General features: G+C 29.3%; 2 protein-coding genes across 2 annotated transcripts in view; one reads left to right on the top strand and one right to left on the bottom strand.

The window, feature by feature from the left end:
- LOC106784044 (AF4/FMR2 family member 4) overlaps nucleotides 1-20000 on the bottom strand; it is a 154751-nt gene that overhangs the window by 112862 nt on the left and 21889 nt on the right. The gene's annotated exons all lie outside the window — the stretch shown is intronic.
- Nucleotides 19790-20000, top strand: part of LOC106784046 (chymotrypsin-2-like) — a 3286-nt gene continuing 3075 nt past the window's right edge. Inside the window, exon 1 of the mRNA XM_014743143.1 lies at nucleotides 19790-19876. Coding sequence (XP_014598629.1) covers nucleotides 19828-19876 — 49 coding nt within the window. The 5' untranslated portion in view covers nucleotides 19790-19827. The remainder of the gene's footprint in view (nucleotides 19877-20000) is intronic.

The following is a 20000-nucleotide window of genomic DNA, read 5'->3' as shown; positions in this document are numbered from 1 at the left end:
AATCCTTATTACGAAATCGCGATTCCTACTTTTTTTCCCCGATGATACTACTCTCTCGTCAATGTCTTTTGAATTTTATCTTCGAACAAAAATTTGTCCCTTTTTATTTTTTCCTTAGGGTATCCATTTTTTCCTTCTTTTTTTTCCTCCCAAATATTTCTGATACGTATAATTGTTATCGATAAAAAAAAAAAAAAAGAAAAAAGAAACTATAACGTGTTTATAATAGATTTGAAAAAATCGATAATTATCATTGTAATTTTATAGAAACGATTAAATAAACTCGTTGTTAAAACAAGCGCCTCTTAATCGAAATAATGTTCAAAAAGGATAAGAAAAATATAATGGAAGAAGGAAACACACAAAACGGCTAGGCAATCGTCCAAACGTTTAACATTGAAAAACAACTTTTTGCCTTTTTATAATAGAATTGCCAGGAAAAATACAGACAAAGAAAAAAAGAGAAAAAGAGAGAGGGAGAGAAAACAAATGTGGGAGAAAACAATCGTAAGCGTGTCGGAAGCTTTCACCAGGTCTTTTTTTATCCAACGAACGAAATGAAAGAAAGAGAAAAATAGTTTTAGGGAAAAATAAAAGAAAAAAGAAAGGGTCGAAAAGGGTTGAGGAAATTTCGCGTTATCCTTCGTCCATCGTATTTGTTTATCGAAGCTGATGACGTTTTGGCGTACCCGTGAAATCATCATCTGAGTGTATTGTCGTTATTATCCACCATGCGAAGTCGATTTATTTTGTCTATTCGTTGGAAAAGTGCCTTCATTTTGTAAGCAAGTATCAAAGTGAGACCCGAGTATGCTAGAGAGAAAGAGTAAAGTATACGCATTGTGCTTTTCCAGCATTCTATATGACAAAAGCCCCTAATCCGACGATGCATTCGTTCGAAGAGGACAATAGTCTCATTCTATCTTTCTCTTTCCCTCTCATCACGGTAAATAACAATTCCTTCTTCTTCGTCCTTTTCTGTTTAATTCTAACCCCCTTTTTTGAAAGACCCTTTATACAAATTCATACTTGTTTTACGTTAACACATTTATTAATCTCAAATTAGATTGCTTTTCCTAAATTGTTTCCAATAACCGTTTGACTTTTGTTTGATTTTATTAATGAAGAAAATAAAAAGAAAAAATATCGTAGTATTGTTTGTGATCGCTAAAGATTGGAAAATAACGGAAACGCGATATGTTTCGAAAAGTCAATTTGATTTATTCCAAAGCTGGCGATCATATCCGTAGAAATGAAAAGGGCCGACACGTCACTGCCGGCTGCGTGCCAATGACCAACGACCGGCGCGTGAGGTTCCTATTAATTGTCCTTTTAATTTTACCACGTACCACCCCACCCCCTCATGCTCTACCACCCCATTCAAACCCCTCTTTTTCCCCTTCTCATTTCGTATGATTGTTCGATGAACATTTTTGGTTAAACCATTTTACCTAATTCGTGAAAATTACTTTTTAAAATATCTCAAATATTTTATATTATATAAACGTTCACTTTGGTGTTATTAATAATAATATATTAAAATGTATGCATTTTTAAATATTTAAAACCAAAAAAATACTAAATAATATTCTCTATACTATAATATATTAATAGTATATTTATACGATATACGTGTAATAATAATTTTTTAAGAGCGAGCATTATTTGAATAATATATTACAATATAATACATGTATTTATATAATATAAAAATAAAATACGCGTAGATATAGGTTAAAAAGTTTTTGATTATTTGATGACGTTAATTTGATGATTCCTTCATCTAAGTTTTAAAGAAATTGGTACAATATTCTCCCAATAAATTGGTACAAAATCGTAGTGAAATTATTCGATGAAAGGGCAACATCGTGAAAGGACATAAAAGTTTGGAAAAAGGTCGAGCGTAGAAATGATCGGTTAGATAGAAAATGAAAAACGATTTAGTTTCGACGTCGTGATTGCTTTTGGCACGATAGCAGCTGCGACTTCTCTTTTGCCTTCCTAAATGCACTTTCTTTATTTCTATCTCTCTCTTTTTCACACACATACACACACTCTCTCTCTCTCTCTTTTTCTCATTTTATCCCTTCTACAACACACATTTATAGTAGGAACCCTCGAAAACGAATTTATACTACCCTCTATTTTTTTNCACACACTCTCTCTCTCTCTCTTTTTCTCATTTTATCCCTTCTACAACACACATTTATAGTAGGAACCCTCGAAAACGAATTTATACTACCCTCTTTTTTTTTTTTTTTTTTTTTTTTTTTTTCTAATACCCAATGTCCCCAAATCATACGATATAATCTTTCGAATGAAATTAGAACGATTAAGTTGTGCGAAAAAAAAGTAACTAGATTCGTTAGATTTTTTTTTTATAGTAAAGAAGGAAAATAATAAAAAAAAAAAAAAAAAAGAGAGTGTCAATTTTGTTATTCCTGTTTTCATAATTTCCAAATATATTCTGCGGTGACCCCCTAACCGATCGGTAAATCAATTTCCGGTAAATTTAAGGGTCTAACTTTGAAGTCCGAAACCGATATCTTTCAAAACTTCCTTTACTCTTAATATTTATGTATATGTATATATGTATATTTGATGCAAACAACTTGGAATTCTCAACTACGATCGAGAACCAAAGTTTCCTTTCGCTTAACGATGACATTTTGTCGTTCACTACGATTAACAAAGTTATTAGAGAAATAGATGCAATATTTCGTCGATAAAACACACGTTGTTTCTTATTATAATTATTTAAAATATTATCAAATATATATATAAGAAATTCAACGATAAAATCGAACAATAAAAATTAATCTAACCTGATCCTCGTGATCAATCTAAAACAAAAGATTAATAATAAGAATTATTGTAATGAGATAATTGTAAAATAATATGAATCGTTAACGAAAACTCTAAAAACAACAAAATTTACACGTATTATAAATTGATATACGATTAATCCAAATCCAATATTCTTCCCGTGCATCACCCGATTACGAAAAAAAAAAAAAAAGGAATAAAATAAAACATATAATATATATATTTAATTATTTGCAAAAAGTATAATATAATAGATATGAAACAAAAATGAAATGAAATAATAATTTAATAATCTCTCATTGACAATAATCAAAATAATACTCTTCGTTTAATTAATTAATTAAATAAATCAAAACAAATTTCATCCGCAACAATGTTATAAATCATTTTCTATTCAATAAGAAAATTTGACGATTTCTCTCTTGTTGGTTCAATGTAACTATTACATATATAATATATACACGTCTGATTGAGAACGAAAGAATAAAGAGAAGAAAAGCAAAAAGGGCGAAAAAGATAAAGGCCTATAGGGCTTTTCATTGCAACGCATTAGTCCCTGGGACTTTGACGAACCAATTAAATAAATGGTCGTAAATTGTAGAGTCGAAGGAAGGCGACGAAGCAGCAGCACCACCATCACCATCACTACCATCACCATCACCATCACCATGAACGAATGAAGCCGACGTTTCTTCCATTAAGAGTCAGCCCGTTCCCTCCCTCCCTCCCTCCGACCCTTCTTCACTCATTCTCATTCTATTTCTCTCTCTCTCTCTCTCTCTCTTTCTCTTTCTATCTTTACCACGAACCTCAAACTCACCCTCTCACTATCTTTTTGCAAAAGTGCTACTGCTAAGGGCAAACCCTCCAAAATGTTCTCTTGGATGTCTCGACACGAGGTAAAGCCAGGAGTAACAGTACCGTTACAGGAATTACATTGAACCCACAAAGGGTTGTGACGGTAGAGACTTTCATCGGTGACTACGAGATGTTAGCCATTGTTTCTTCCTCGTTCGAAGATTGATCCCGGTTGGCACCACAAAATTATCACTTCTTACGATAGATTGATGCGAGAAAGAGAAGAAGAAGAAGAAGATGAGCCATAACAGGAGAAGGGGAGAAAGTTGATGGTAGAATTTGAAATTGGGGGTGTGTGGAGAGGGAGAGTGGGAAGGAAGGGGAGAAGAAAATTTCGCACTTCGAATGATAAAATAAATGTCAAGGATGTAAAACAAATTGATCTTTGGCTTTCAAGTGAGAAAAATTTAATATGTCTTAAGAAAATCCGATAACAAACGTCGAATTATTTTGTTTTATTTTAAATTGAGATCTCATATTCGTTACGTATTTTTAAATACTTCTTTTTTTATTTTTTGCTATGAAAATGTTCAATAAATTGTCAATGTTTATAAATAGAATATCAATACGTAATCCTGAGACAATTCTTATCTAATTAATTAAATACTGTTCGTTTGTGTGTAATTCATATTTATTGAATTTTTATTGTTTATTTTCTTTTTTCGTTTTTTACGAAATACCGATCGAATAAATAGAAATGATGATCTAATTTATAAATAAGTTTTTTTACAAACTTTGAATGATTTATCATAGGACAAGAAATAAAAAACTAAAATCTCAAGGAAAAAAAGAATAAGAAGAAGAAGAAGTACCATTCGTGACTCGAGATTTTAGGGTAACTACTCTGAAGAAGAAGAGTTCAGTTATCATAGGAAAGAGAGAGAGAGAGAGAGAGAGAGAGAGAAATATGAAAGACTGGACATAAAATACGAGGGAGGTTTTGCTTGAAGGGTAAAACTGAAACTAGAAGAGTTGAAGGATTTTCCCCAAGTACATGAAAAGAAGACTACGTGACGCGTTTGTAAAATATACATCTAACATAAATATAATATCTTAAAAACATAAAAAAAAAAACAAAAAAAACAAAAGAGAATAAACTTATAAAAATATATTCAAAACTATCCTAATATAAAAATAATAAATTCGTTCGCAATATTAAACGAAACCACTAAGTATAATAATATGAATAAAAATGATTTGCATTATTTCCAACACGTTGGAATAAAATAATTGTATCGTAACACGGAGAGATCCGACAAACATTGAAAACTAATTACCAAAAAGTCTAATTAATCTAATAACTTAATTTAGCAATATGCTCAAAGTTAGAATAATTGAATAGAGAAAAGCAAATGTTAAAGGTAACCATTTGAATTGTAATAACGCACCAGCACCATTTAAGAATAAGAAGAAGAAAAGAGAGCTAGATAGATAGATAGATAGATAAATAGATAGATAGACAGATAGATAAAGAGAAAGGGTGAAAATGAGAGTGAGGGAAGAAGAAGATGGATTTAGAGGGGTGGTTGGTGTAAGTGTGTAAGTGTACATCTTGAAGAGGCCAAACGTAGATGTATGAAAGCACGTGATAGGCATAATACAAAGAAAAAGGATAGTACTATAGTTGATGTTGCTTGTCTCTTGGATACTTCAGATGAACGAACGAACGAACGAACGTATGAAGGAACGAACGAATGAATGAAGGAATGAAGGAATGAAGGAACGAAGGAAGGAAAAGCTAAAGAGACAGGGTGGTTCCTATTTAGTTCGCTGCGTCTACTATGTCAACATTATTATACCACAGATTCCCAAGGGAATGTCGGTACACTCTCTGCGGTTGAAAGTAACAGAGAACAGGGAGCGTCTTGTAACGAGACCGAATAGATCAGAGAAGTGCTTTTTTCAAATATAAATGAGCCATGTAACGCTTTCGGATAAAGAAAAGAAAAGATAAGAAGAAAAAAAAAAGGAAGAAATCTCATGAAGGGATAGAAAAAGATTCGATGGTAAAGAAACGAGATACAAACTACTTTTCCATGATTCTTTCCCGTGTAATGAAACATTTTCGATAAATGGATCGATGTGTTCCATTAATCTTGTCTGTCTAAGTATTCGGAATGATAATAAAAAAAATTATCTCTCGCGATCTGTTCTATTTAGAAATGATTAATTGAAATATCTATTGTAATACTTCTCGTAAAGCGGATCAGCTATTTGTTAATTAAAAATATATAATATAAACGAACAAACGGGTGGCACGCAATAGAAATTTTGTAAGTAATTCAATCGATTAATAGAATAGTGTGTATTTTTTTAATCGTAAAAAACAAAATTTTGAAATTAATTTGAAATTAATTTGAAAGTAATATGATTAATCGATCAATGTTGTTTAAATTAAAAACGAATAGAAAATAGTTTCAATCGTAATTAAAAAGTATTATAGATGCGATTATTTATCATCGGTAAACGAAATTACAATTACAATCTATTTAAAATGAATCGAAAGAGAAAGAGCGAGAGAGAGAGATGCAAATTCACTTAATGTATAGAATGATGAACGAGCACTCAACAAGAGCTGGGGGTAGGAAGGGGAAGGGATCGGTTTCGAAATCGAATGAGCGATCTCATTCTTTTTCTCCTGATAAAAAAAAGGGCAACGAAATGGTCGACCAGTTGAACGATTTGGGTATATGGAAATACGAATGGTTAAATCGAGTCTACCTGCTTCTGGACTTTCGAGTGGTACTTGTAAAGATTCCCTAATGCTAACCAACCAACCCCCCTTTTACTCAACTACCCCCTCCCCCCCGACCGACACAGATCGTCGAGTCAAGTTACTAGGAACAGCAATTCCAACGAAGGGGCCTACTACAGAAACTAATTGGCCGGTCGGCCCTTCTCTGCACTTGAAAACATCCTGGAGTTAGGTCTTAACATTCGTGACAATACAATTTGCGTATCAATGTAATATATTATACCACTGGCCTCTGTTCAAGTTTCAAATAAAAACTTGTTGAACAAATTTGTGTTCGAAAAGAACTAAGTTAGATAGATATTCTTTATCAGCAATCCTTTAATTCAAAAATTTAAATAAATTTTCGAAATTGTTCGAAAAAAATTGTTCTCTTCCTCATCTTCTTCTTACTTTTTTGACAAAATTAAAATAATTATTAAAACAAATAAGACTGGAACACCGATAAAATCTCGTTTTATTTCTTCAAGTGGAAAAAACTTTTATCTGCTTTTGCTATTTCAATTAATATTGTATAAGACAGGAAACATGCGTTTAACCATTTGACATTTGCCGTTGAATAAAAATTCAATAAAAATCGTAAATCAAAACGCATTTGGCTGCGTTACAAAACCCACAAGTGTTCTACTCATCTATCAACTATACTGGAAACAAGTGGTTAACCGCAACGTCCTCTGTCCTTTGCACAATAGTCATATACGGTAAACTGAACTCATCAGATACAATAACCATGATCAATCCAGATGAAATATTTTCTTTCGGTGATGTACACTTAAATTTTAATATTCATAAATTTAAAAAATTAAATATTATAATTAGATAGATATATATATATATATATATATATATATATATACAACGTGTCATTCGATTTTATTAGAAATTCGAAGTAATTATTATTTATCCTCATCCACGGTCGGTAATAATAATCAAAAAAACTGTAAGTTAAAAAGCACAGCAACGAGATCGAAGAAATCTTCGGTCGGTAAGAAAGATCCCTTCACTTGTAGAGCTTGAGTAAGCTCGCACACGTGTTCAGAGTTTATCAGTAGAGTAACTCAATGTTTGAGTCGACACACTCTGAGATTAGCTGACTGTTCGCAAACATATTTGTGATCGATCATATAACAGTACTTAAAATGATCAATAAATTTTCCATATCATTGAAAAATAATATAGAAATAATTTAACCAAAAATTATCAAATATATTTTATTCGTTTTCTATAATTAATTTGAATACATCGTTTTATTTGAAATTGAACAGAGAAGATCTGCAAACGTACAAACTTTCGAGATGGAGGAACTGCCTAATCAAAAACTAACATTTACTTTAAATTTCATTCGAGTTGAAAAAACAAACGAATGAATGCCGTGTATTCTTTTATGTTTAGAAAAGTTTAATGAAATGGGCAGAGGAAAAAAAAAAGAAAAAAAAAAAAAGAGAGAATAGAAAAAGAAAATATAGTAGAAAAAGAAAAACCGAGGATTAGATAAACCACAATGAAAGAAGCTCGAGTTGAGTTGAAAGAGTTTCTTCAAGGAAACTAATTTTCTTTGGATGAACATCAACGATAATCTTTTAATCCCGTAAATAGCAGGAATCCGTTTTTCACGAATTTTCTAGGCAAAGATAAAATCATAGAACGATAATGGGAAGGTAGACACGTCTTTCACTTTAAATCCAATTAAGGTCGAGTTCTTATTAAAGAACAAGAAATAATATCCTCTTTTAGTAAAAGGGGGAAAAAAGAAAGAAAAAGAAATAAATTCGTAGAAAATTTCGAAGAAAAAAAAAAAAAAGAAGAAGATAAAACAGGAATTTCATTTTTTTCTTTTTTCCTGCTTTCTTCTACTCTTATTTCTTGCTTTTTTTTTTCTTTCTTTCTAACTTTCTTCTTTTTCCTTTTCACTATTAAAAACAAATATTCTCTTTGATGAAAATATATCAAACAGTTACACGTCATTAATTAAATATAATTAACGTAATTAACGCCGTCGTAACTATGATATTATGTAAAACATTAATGAGTAAATGTTACGAAATATACATGTATTAAACCCGAAAGACGAAGGAAATCCAATGATTACGAAGAGAAATAATCCGTTTAATTAGCATAGAGAATTAATCGATTTCGGATCGGACGAATTTTTATGTAACTTCGAAATATAATATTAAAAGTTAAAATTTCAAAATATAAAACAAGAAAAAAGAAAGATTATGTGAGTGTGTATGAGAGACAAAGAAAGAGAGAAAGAGTGACAAGGGAGAGATGGAGAAGGAAGAAGAAAAACGTGTAAGCCAAAAATTTGATATTAAAAAATTCTTCGTTTGAAGTATATATATATATAAAAAAAAAAAAAAATAGAGCACGAAAAAGAATAGAAAGAACAAAATATTTTGCAATAAATATTTCCGTCCAATTAAATCGAAAATATTTGATTTTCCTCTAGCATCCCCTCCTGATTTACTTTGTAATATTCGAAAATACTACGACAAGAACGAAATATCCATCTCCCTTTCTTTCTCCCTCCATCTCTCTTTCAAATTTATTTACTACTCTTTGAAACGCGTATGTTGCATAGTTGAAAAGCAAGGAATGGAAGGGCTTGACATTATAAAGGACAGTCTCCTTCCTCCACATAGAGAAAAAGCAAAAAGCCAACGAAGCGAAATAGATAGTGACAGACAAAGATAGACAGACAAGCGCTGGCATAATAATAGAAAACTTCATAAAACCGCGAATATTTTGGAAGAGGAAACATCATATTGTAATTTATTTTCCTTTCTCGTTTTATCCTTTATTTTGTATTATTTTCATTATATTCTTTGTCTTTTCTACGGATAAGGAGAAAAGGAAAATATTTAACTTTCCAAAGTATTTATCTTCAAATCTATCATAATCCTCCCATAATGCCACGTAACTTTTATATATATATATTCGATAAATATTTGAATCAAATTGTCAGTCAATATTTTGTAAAAGAAACACGATCGAAATAATAAATAATTTGTCGTTATTTGAAACGAAAAAATCAAATATAGTTTTGTTTTGTTTTCTTTTTTTTTTTGTTTTTTCAAATAAAAAAAAACACAAGCATTTTATATAATACCGATATACAAGATTTTTCATCCCCCAACCGAAAAAAACACTACTAAAACAAAAATTGAACTTATGGACGATTAAAATCAATATATCTCGTTTGTAATATACGATATTGAATTGAAGAAAGAAAGAAAAAGTAAAACTAACAACTTTTCATTGATAAAATAAATGAACTTTTCAAACTGTCGTAATTACGCTTCACTGGAACTATTCGTATTCGTTTAAGGAAACTATATTATTTATATTTCACGCGTATCAACCTTAGCAAAAAAAAAAATTTAATATCCGATTGATGGATAATTAATTTTTTTTTTTCTTTCTGTGAAAATTTGTAGAAATTTAACTTATCTGAGAAGAACTTTATTAATCTTATTCAAAGCACTCGTTCGACATTATAATGCATGCATATACGTGAAAGTATCTTGAGTAAAGTTCTCCTAGGGTAATCTAAAATCTGAAATTTCAAAGGTTATGCATTTTAAAGTAGGGAAGAACTTAACAATCGAATTAAACGAATTACTTAAAGCACAATTGCAAAGTACTGAACACAAAATTTCTTTCGACCCATTTTTGTTGTTTTTTTTTTTTTTATAACTGATAGATATTATAATATCTATTATAAGAAAGAATGAAAAAAAAAAAAGGATAAAAGAAAAGATAAAAAGGTAAAAGAAATAAACCGAGTATCCTTTGAACCGCGTATCCTTTCAACTATAATGTAATAAGATTATAAAATCCCGTGATGCAAAAGAGAATGTTAAAGTGACATTTAAAATTAAAACTATCCGATTATAAATTCAGATTTATTAAGGAGAAAAAACGTTCCGAGTTTTGTGTATGAACGACAAAATAGTAGAGGGTTGGAAGGGAGAGAGAGAGAGAGAGAGAGAGAGAAGGAGGAGAAAATTGAAAGTTGGAAATAAACGACGATGAAAATGCAATGGGGAAAAAAACAAAAACAAAATAAGAGAAAAAAGAAACAAAACAAAAACTAATACGAATAATAAAAAAGAAAATTCGCGTGGAGTGCTGTGCTATTCTATCGTATTTGAAAAAAAAAACAAATACAAAAAAAAAAAAGTTTCTTATCTGCATGGAAAACGAAAAATATACTATGACGATGGTTACTTTTCTTAAGCGAACCATATTCCACGACGAAGTTACTACGAAGAATCTTAAACATTTCTATTGTACTTTACTAACGCTCCGGAAAGTATCCATCGAGTAAGAGAGAAACTCAGATTTGAAACGAAAAGAAAAAAATAGAAGGAAAACCCTGCTTGCTATACCATGGATTTAGGTTTTCCTCTTTACTTTTCTTTACTTTACTTTACTTCACTTTTCTTTATTTTTCTTTTCTCTTCTATTCTCTTCTTTTTATTTTTTTTCTTGAAACGTGAGCTGGGAGGTACCGAAACTCATCCCTGTTAGAAATAAACAGAGAAAAGCTGTTCTACCACGCAAGAATAATCGTCGCCTACTTTTTCCTTGTGTTTCTATCTCATTCTTTCTTTATCTCTCTCTCTCTCTCTCTCTCTCTCTCTCTCTCTCTCTCTCTCTCTCTCTCTCCCTTATTTTCTTTCTTTTATTCTTTACGACACGTTTATAATCGTTTATGATTTTTCTCATTACGCTGTAAAGAAAGAATGAAAGAGAGATAAATGGATGTATGATTTTAAAAAACAAAAAAGAAAAATATTTGCAAATATAAATTGATTTTTAAATCGTTAAATTGTTTTTTTAAAAATGATTTCTTAAAAGACACAAACCTGTTAATTCTTCCGATCGGCGTATTCGATTTTATTTCCCGATGTGTTAAACATATTTAAAATGTTAGGACGAAAAGATAAAAAAGAAAGAAAAAAGAAAAAAGTAACTCGTATTATAAACTATTCGTAATATTGTATACATTGAAATTATATTTTTGACGAAACGTAATGGAACGTTATTAAAAAAAAATTATTTTCTGAGATTTTTCAATATACGTGTGACGGTAACTTATTATAGTTGAACGTATAAAACACGTTTTTGATAGACTCGATCTTTCTATAAACGAAAAATTGATCCACATCCAGCGTCAATATGATTTTCGATTGACTGAAGGATCAAAATCTCGTTTCCCACGATTCAAATAAAATTTGACATATGTGATTGAATTTCACACTCCACATATATATATAATAGATATAAAAATAATACTTACGTACTTATACATTCGCGTACATAAAAATGAAAAATATTTCATTCAAATGTAATCGCGTCGCACAGATTAAGAAAAATGTTCTACTTTTTTTTTTTTTAAACAACGTGTTTCTACATTTTCAACAACAAAATAAATCCAAACGATAAATAAATGAAACACCACGCGCATATCTATACGTATGATATATTTTTCAAGATATCTAACGTTAAGAAAAAGTCAGGAAGAGGGGAACAAAGAGATACGTAGAAATATCGATATTGGTCTAGGAAAAAAAAAAAAAATAAAAAAATAAAAAAAAAAAGAAAGAAATAAAGAACGATGCCAGTGGTAAAGATAGAAACGGAGATGTAAGGGGTGTAGGGAGGGTTACCCTTTAAATCGGTTCCGTTGACTTCGAAGAAGAGCGTCATCCTTCTCGTACTTTTCATCTTACGTTTCTAACTCTAGAAAACCTAGAGAGAACGTATTCAATCGTCCTTGCGACTTTTGCATATCGACGTGCTTGCCAAGTAACATCAAATCAACATGCCTCTACCCTGTAACCTTCCTCTCTTCACCCCCCCAATACCACCCTCACCTATCCACGAAAAAAACATACGTTCAAATACTTTTCCATTTCACGAGAAGTTCTATTAGACGAGAAATAGCAATTTTCTCGCACCATAAATCCGTCACGTTTTTCCTTTCCTTTTTTTTTTTTTAGTAATTACTGGAAATTAAAAAAAATAAAGTAGAAAGAGAGAGAGATCGATTTGATACACGTGCCTTCATTCCACCCCCATAATATTTTCACACGAAAAAATATTGCAATACTGCAACACAGAGATTTTGTTTGTGAAGACTGTGAAAATAAATGATACTTCTTTTTCTCGTAACGAATTTTTCTAATTATTTCGAATCGTTATTTTGAAAATCATACACACTTTTATATTTTCTTTATTTTCATAATGTGTGTGTATAATATTATCTATAAAAAAAGTAATATTATATTTTTGTTTCTCAAATACGAGAACGAGTTGGAAATTTTCGGATGTATTATTTTTGAAAAGATTTCTTTTTCGTAGACTATGACGACATAAATAATTGTTAAATTTAAAACTGTTCCAAACCAACCATTCAGTGACGCTAATGTTGAAGAATTAAATACTAAAAGAGTAATATAAATAAATGTTTACATATCTTTTCGATTTTATCGATATTTCATCAAATTTAAAATAGGATCAAATTATTATTTTTATTGTGTTACAAATTAATATAACAAAATTTGTTCTTCATAGTTGGACTTGGATACGCACACACGAGGATAACTATTCCATTTGTGAAGCGTATTTAAAGAAAATAAATTTACAAAGAAATATACAAGAGGATAAAAAAGAAAAAGAAAAAAAAAATACAAAATGAAATGAAAGCTGCCGCCACGAGTAATCGACGTAAACACTTCCGTAGTGAGTGCACTCATTAACTCTTGAACTATCTTTAAGCGCTTTACTCCACAATCTCGCTTTATGAGCGTGCGCATACGTTTTAGAAACGACGATTGGACTCATACACTTACACCATTCAAAGATAAACACAGTCAAGATAAATTTGTATAGAATATACGATAGAAGAAGAATATCTAGATCGGATACTCGCGTTATACTACATGTATTTTATTTTTCTTTTTCTTTCAAATACACCCCCTCCCCTCCCACTTACACTTTCCCATCATCATTTTCATTGGTCTCTCTTCGATGCATCCGTTTAATTTTTTTTCCCTTTTTTCACAAGAATTGTTCTCAAATTATAGGGAAAACTTGACTTTTCTTGACATTCGTCAAATGAAAAAATAAAATTAAAAAATAATTAAGCAACGATAATAAAATTAATTGGAGATACAAATAAAGAATTGTTTTTGTCGAATAAAAATCTAACGTATATTCTAACACATTTAAAGTATATTATTTACGTGTGGGAGAATTGTTAATTATTAATGCGAAATGTATTATTGCGATAAAGATTTTTTTTTTTTTAAATAAGAATAACTTTCTTAACGGTATATAAAAGAATTTTATTTCATTATTAAAAGTAATAATTAAAATCAAATTTTAATAACGCGAATTAATTTCTATCGTCTCCCCTTTTTCCGAATAAAAGTGTGATACGGTTATAAATAATAATAATAAAATAATAACGTTTCTCCGTAAAAGATAATAAATTACATCTCGCAAACCAATGGAATATTTATTAGAGCTTATTTTGGTTTAACCTAAAATGAGAAAAATATCTTTAATAGATAACGAATTGTATTCTTTTTATAGGATCCCAAAGAAGGAGGTCGGTCGAAGGAACGACAATATATTATTTTTTTTTCTCTTTAAGAATATCATAAATCGATAGAAAAAAAAATAATTTCCCAGAGTTCAAATGGAAAAAGTATTATTATTTTGTTTTTTACGCTCGTGTAGATAAAAAGCGCGTTTATTCGTTGATAGAAAAACAAAAAAAAAAAAGAAAAAAAAGAAAAAGAAACACAACGTGGATAATACCTCTCTTTATCTTTATCACGCGTCATATTAAATCCGAGCAAATGATAAACGTATAATACCCCTCTATCGATAAAAAATATTCAATAATGATGGTATGTAGTTTAAACAAATAAGATGATCAAACGATCGAACCAAATGAAAACGGTACAGATAATTTCTCGCGTGTTACAACATTATTTCGATAATAAAAATCAAAACTCTTTGTTCCACGCATATTTCTCACAGTCACAATGATTTTAATCAGAGAGATATAAATTTTTTAAATATTTTTTTTTATTAAATGAAATAAAACCGATCTGAATGCTATAATAATAATAATATTAAAATAAATACGCAATATACGCAGTACCCAACAAAAACGAATTACGCGTATAGGTAAATAGAATATTTAAAAAAAAAAAGAAACAAAAACAAACGTAGAATATATTTAAAAAAAAAAAAAGCTGTCGGACTGAATCACGGCTGATATCTTTGAGAAGATAAAAAAATAAACAAAAAAAATCATTTGAAATAATCCTTTACATTGTCCATTGATCCCTCTTCTTATTTGCGAAACAATCTATAAACTTATCTCGAATGAAATTAAAATCTAAAATAAAAAAAAATATATATATAATTCCTATAATTAATTACCCTTTATTTATAGATTAAGTAATTGTGAAACGCATAAACGTGTATACATATATATATCAAAATCAAAACCAATCAAATATTCGCGAACGTCTATTGATTTTCAAATAAAAAAGAAACAAAAAATAAATCTCTCAAGATGAAATTTGAACGAGACACTATACAAAATAATTGGAACAAAAAACAAAAAGAATTAGTTTTGACAAAATCAAAAAGTAAAAAAAGCTTCGAGAGTGACAGAGAGAGCAATTAAGTTTCCGCATGATTCAACAAGAGTAAGAGAGAAAAAGAGAAAGAGAGAGAGAGAAAGAGAGATGCAAAAACATCTTAAAGCACCTTGTTAAAGCTCCATCTTTCTTTCTTTTTCTATCTCTTTTTTTTCTCCCTCTCTCTTTCTCTTTCGCACTCTTAACTCCTTCGATCGTAAAACGTGCTTCGTATCGACGGAGACAAGCGGAAACGCACGATCGATCTGAGCTTACGAACTAGTATAGTGTTAGTAACAGAATCCTCATCTCTCTATACGAAATTGCGTTACTCTCTCTCTAACTTCTCCTTCTCTCATAGATATACTTTAATACATAAGTTCCCCATCATTGACATCTACTATATATATATATATATATATATATATATAAATAATTTTCATATCTTATGTGTATATTAATTAGTATTGGCTTTAACACGAATGTTTCTTTTTTTTTTTCTGTAATATAAATAACATATTATTTTTTAAATTTATTATAGCTGTAATATATACGAAATGGTGATTTTTCTCCATTATATTTATATGTTTGATGATGGAAATTATTCATACTTTATATGTAATATATTTATAAATACTAGTTTTATACATTTTCTACAAGTATTTTGAGAACTTGTAGAAGATACGAATTTGTTTACTGAATATATAAAGAGAGGAGAAGGTAAGGGTATTACGTCGTCGTTCGTAAGCTTCAAGTGTAAGAAAAGAGAAAAATAGATAAAAGACAGAAAGAAAAGATAAAAAAGATCAAAGTATCGTCGAATCGTTTGATATTGAAAAATATTCTGAGATGACCTATTTCTCTTTTTTCTTCTTTTTTTTTTTTTTCTTTCTTTCTTTCTTTTTCTTTTTTTTATTCACCAGACTCTTGTAAAAATAACAATAAAAGAAGAAGAAGAAGAAGAAGAAGAACAAAAAATGGGTTGAGAAAGACTCGAGAACGACTTTGTTGCCAAGAGAAAAAAGAAAGGGGAAGTGGAAAGAATGATAAAAGTAGTTTTTTTCTTTTGTGTTACACCTTACTTATATACATATCTCTATGTAAATATATAATTTATACATGTATATGTTAGATTGACCAGTAAGATATTCAATTAAAAATACTCATTTTGTTTATTTCAAAATGTTTGCTATTTCATATTTTTGTTTAATATTAAAAATAATACTTTTTATAGACATCTTTTGAAATAATTTCTACTCAAATAATGCNTGTGTTTTAATTAATATATATACATATTAAATGTGATCGATCATTATATTAAAAGAAAAAAAAAAGAAACGTAGTTATATTTTCTCTAATATATTATAATATAATAAATGTATGATTTTTTATTTTCTTCAATTTAAAATTATCCATAGATTTAAAACGATCGAGAGATCAAGCGTTATATTATATATTTAAATTAATCTGATCTTGATTGATTTTAAAGAAGTTTCCATTAAAAATCTTTACAAATAATATATAATTCATTGATGAATATAATAGAAAGAAGGAAGAAGAGAGAAAGACAGAAGTTAGAAGATGTCTGGTCTTCTAATGTGACCGATGATAGGGTCAGGACACGGGGTCGTCGTTCGCAGGTGAGTCCTGGAAAGCAGTGGTTCTCAATATCGAGTCCTTCGGTGCAAGGAATCGATCGTTCACAACTCCCCTCCTCCTCTCTTTCTCTTTCTTTCTAAAACACATACAAACCTTTCTCTCTCTTTATCTCTTTATCACACACACACACACACACACACATACACCGTTTTTCTCTTACATGTCAATCAGAATTTTGGATAGCCGATTGATGAGTTAAAACCAAAAACAAATTTTCTGGGACAACCAATTCTTTTTACTCATTTTTCTTATACAAATTTAAATAACTTTCGTTCATTTCCTTTATCTTTTTAATCTTTTACTCTTTTGTCACTTCACTGTAGATCACTTAAATGTTCTTACAATAAAACGTTTAACGTCATATTCTGTTGGTTAAATAAAAAATAAGAAAAGTTGTTAGCTTTTAATATAAGGTACCTATTACTACTATCCGTGTTAAGGGTTTGATGACTTTTAATCGAGTTTCACGATAAACTAGTGGAAAACTTTCATACCGTTCGATCTACTCGATAATTCGACGTCTAACCAAGAAAATAATAATAATAATAATAATAATAATATATATCTAAGAAAGATGATGAACTTGTTCGATCGATTTTTCATTCTCCTATCTGTAAATCCTTTCTTTTTTTAATCTGTCGTTTATAGCAATATATATCATTTCGAATATCTGTACTTTTTTATATATATAAAAAAAAGAAGAAGAAGAAATAAATAAATGAAATATAAAATTAATATCAAATTAAATAACTCGTTCGAATGATTTTATTATTATTATTATACTACGTTTGTTAATTAAATAAAATACATAAATTTATGGAAATAAAAAAACGATCGAAATTAAACGACACGTAGTTTAGTGAAAATTGCAAAAGGTGAGAATCGAATAGCGGCCATGGATGAATTAAGGTTCGATTGATTTTAAACGTGGACTATCCTTGCCCGACTTTGTTGACCTGCGCTTTACGAATCCTTCGCGTCCGAACAACGATTAAAACCTACCGTAAAATAGTCTTTTTTTGTTTATCTCGATTGCTTATCGATAATATACATATATATATAAATCACACATTAAAACAAACAACGATAATTAGAATATACTACAAAGGGTATTTATATTTTGTCACGAAACACGATAAAGATCTAAATCAAACACTTAAGATTTAATTTAAAAATAGAGATGTGTCTGATATTTAATTAATTAAATATTGGATATAATTAATTTTTGTTTCCGCATAAAAAACATTACATTTTGATTATTATTCGATTGCGATTTTTTTTTTATTCTGATTAATTTAAATATTACTTTTTTATGTATGTATTTTTATATATATATAATATAATTAACTTAATTTACAAAAAAAAAAGGATTTATTTGACAAATCGTTACTTCTGTTGTTACGTAAACATAACTAATCAATCTCGAATGTAACTAAAATACATTGAAAACGGTGGTGGAGAGACACAGAATCCAATTATCTCGACTAATATTACACGTAGGACTCTCGTCTAGTAATTCAAAGGAAATGCTATCATAGTATGCGGTTCGCTAGTTAACGTCAATACAGAAATGTCAGAACCACAAGCGATACTATTTTGAAATACGCTAGTAGATTATCCTAAAAGATCGATCGTTTGGTCATCTGGTTGTTCACACAAACGAACGCGGTAAACTGCCAAGTTAACCGTAATATTCCTACATCTATTATTATGCAATAGTTTATCGTCGATAAAACTTTCAAGTGTTGTAATTGAAAACGACGAGATTCTCTAAATACTGAAAATCCTTATCGCAAAGCACTACACGACGTTTGGCTAATAAATAATAATCCAATTCGAACAATGTTTCTAATTTTAGTTAAATGAAACTTACAACACTATATAATCTAACATTCAAAGATCATTTATGTGACATTTAAATGATTAATTTTTGATTTATTTGTTTGATTTAATAATCTATCGTATGTAAGATATATTAAGATCTTTTATAACTAATTAAAAATAAAGATCTATATCGCGTTAATAATCGTCAGACGAAATTTTTTTCTCTCCGAATAATCTACATGACGTGCTCTTTCGAATTTTTATCGATCTTATTGAAAGAGTCTAAATGAAAAATCATACGAAAGATAGTTAATCGAGATATTGAGGAAAACCTTATCTGTGAAAAGAATGTCTGACAACGATGCTAATCCTCAAACTCAGATTATGATTGTTGATACTTTGGAAAAATTAAAAAATAAAAAAAAAGAGAATATAACTGCAACATAAAATGATTGTAGATCATACAAAAATGACATGACATTTTATTTATTTATTTTTTTTGTTTACTATCAATATAGTGGTGGTGATCTTTAAATCCGATAAATGAAAAAGTGCAATATATGGATATGCTTTTGTTTTTTATTTTCCCTCCTACTGATACGATATATAAAAGAATAATAAATAAAATAAATTTGTTTTTATACATCGATAGATATATCGATCTATATTAAATATGAAAAATATATTTTTACATAGAATATTTTTCATTGAAAATATACGCTTACGTATACGCACATAGATAAACTACCATTCGAATGAACGAGAGAACTTGAATAGAATTAAAAAAAAAAATCAATAAAGGAAAGAAAAAAAAAATAAAGAAAATCAATCAAAATTAATCCAATTAACCATTAATCCGTATTATAACGATGATAAAGCATCAATGTTTATATACAAAAAGTATAGACAAAATAAAGTAAATTTAACTCGTCTGTAAATCAAAACGTACGATAAAAACGTACATCATATTTTTATCAAAAGATAATTAATAATTCCAAGTAGTCCTAGTCAATCACGGTACGACATACAATTGATCGGTATAACTCGATTATTATTATTATTATTATTATTATTATCTTTATCTATCTAATCTATAAAGAACAAAGAAAAGGTTGCATGATCCTCGTATAGATCCACGAAAGTGGATCGTGTTGTCGAACGTGCTATATAAATTCATTGCTCTCGATCATTTGATGAACAGACATCGCAATCGATTCACCTGAAGAAGATCAAATCATGGCAATGACAGCTCTCTTACTACTTGGCCTAATCGCCGCCTGTTACGGTAAGTTATAATTATAATTTAATAATTTAAAAATTTCAATATATATATATATAAAAAATACTATGTATATCGTTTTTATTTTAATATTAAATGTGATACAATTTTTCAATAAATAATATATAGA

The sequence above is a fragment of the Polistes canadensis genome, unplaced genomic scaffold, assembly GCF_001313835.1.
Source record: "Polistes canadensis isolate GaletaPanama2010 unplaced genomic scaffold, ASM131383v1 scaffold_29, whole genome shotgun sequence".
Classification (NCBI taxonomy): domain Eukaryota; kingdom Metazoa; phylum Arthropoda; class Insecta; order Hymenoptera; family Vespidae; genus Polistes; species Polistes canadensis.
The sequence above is the reverse complement of the archived record's forward strand: the minus strand, read 5'-3'. Positions and strand labels throughout refer to the sequence as shown.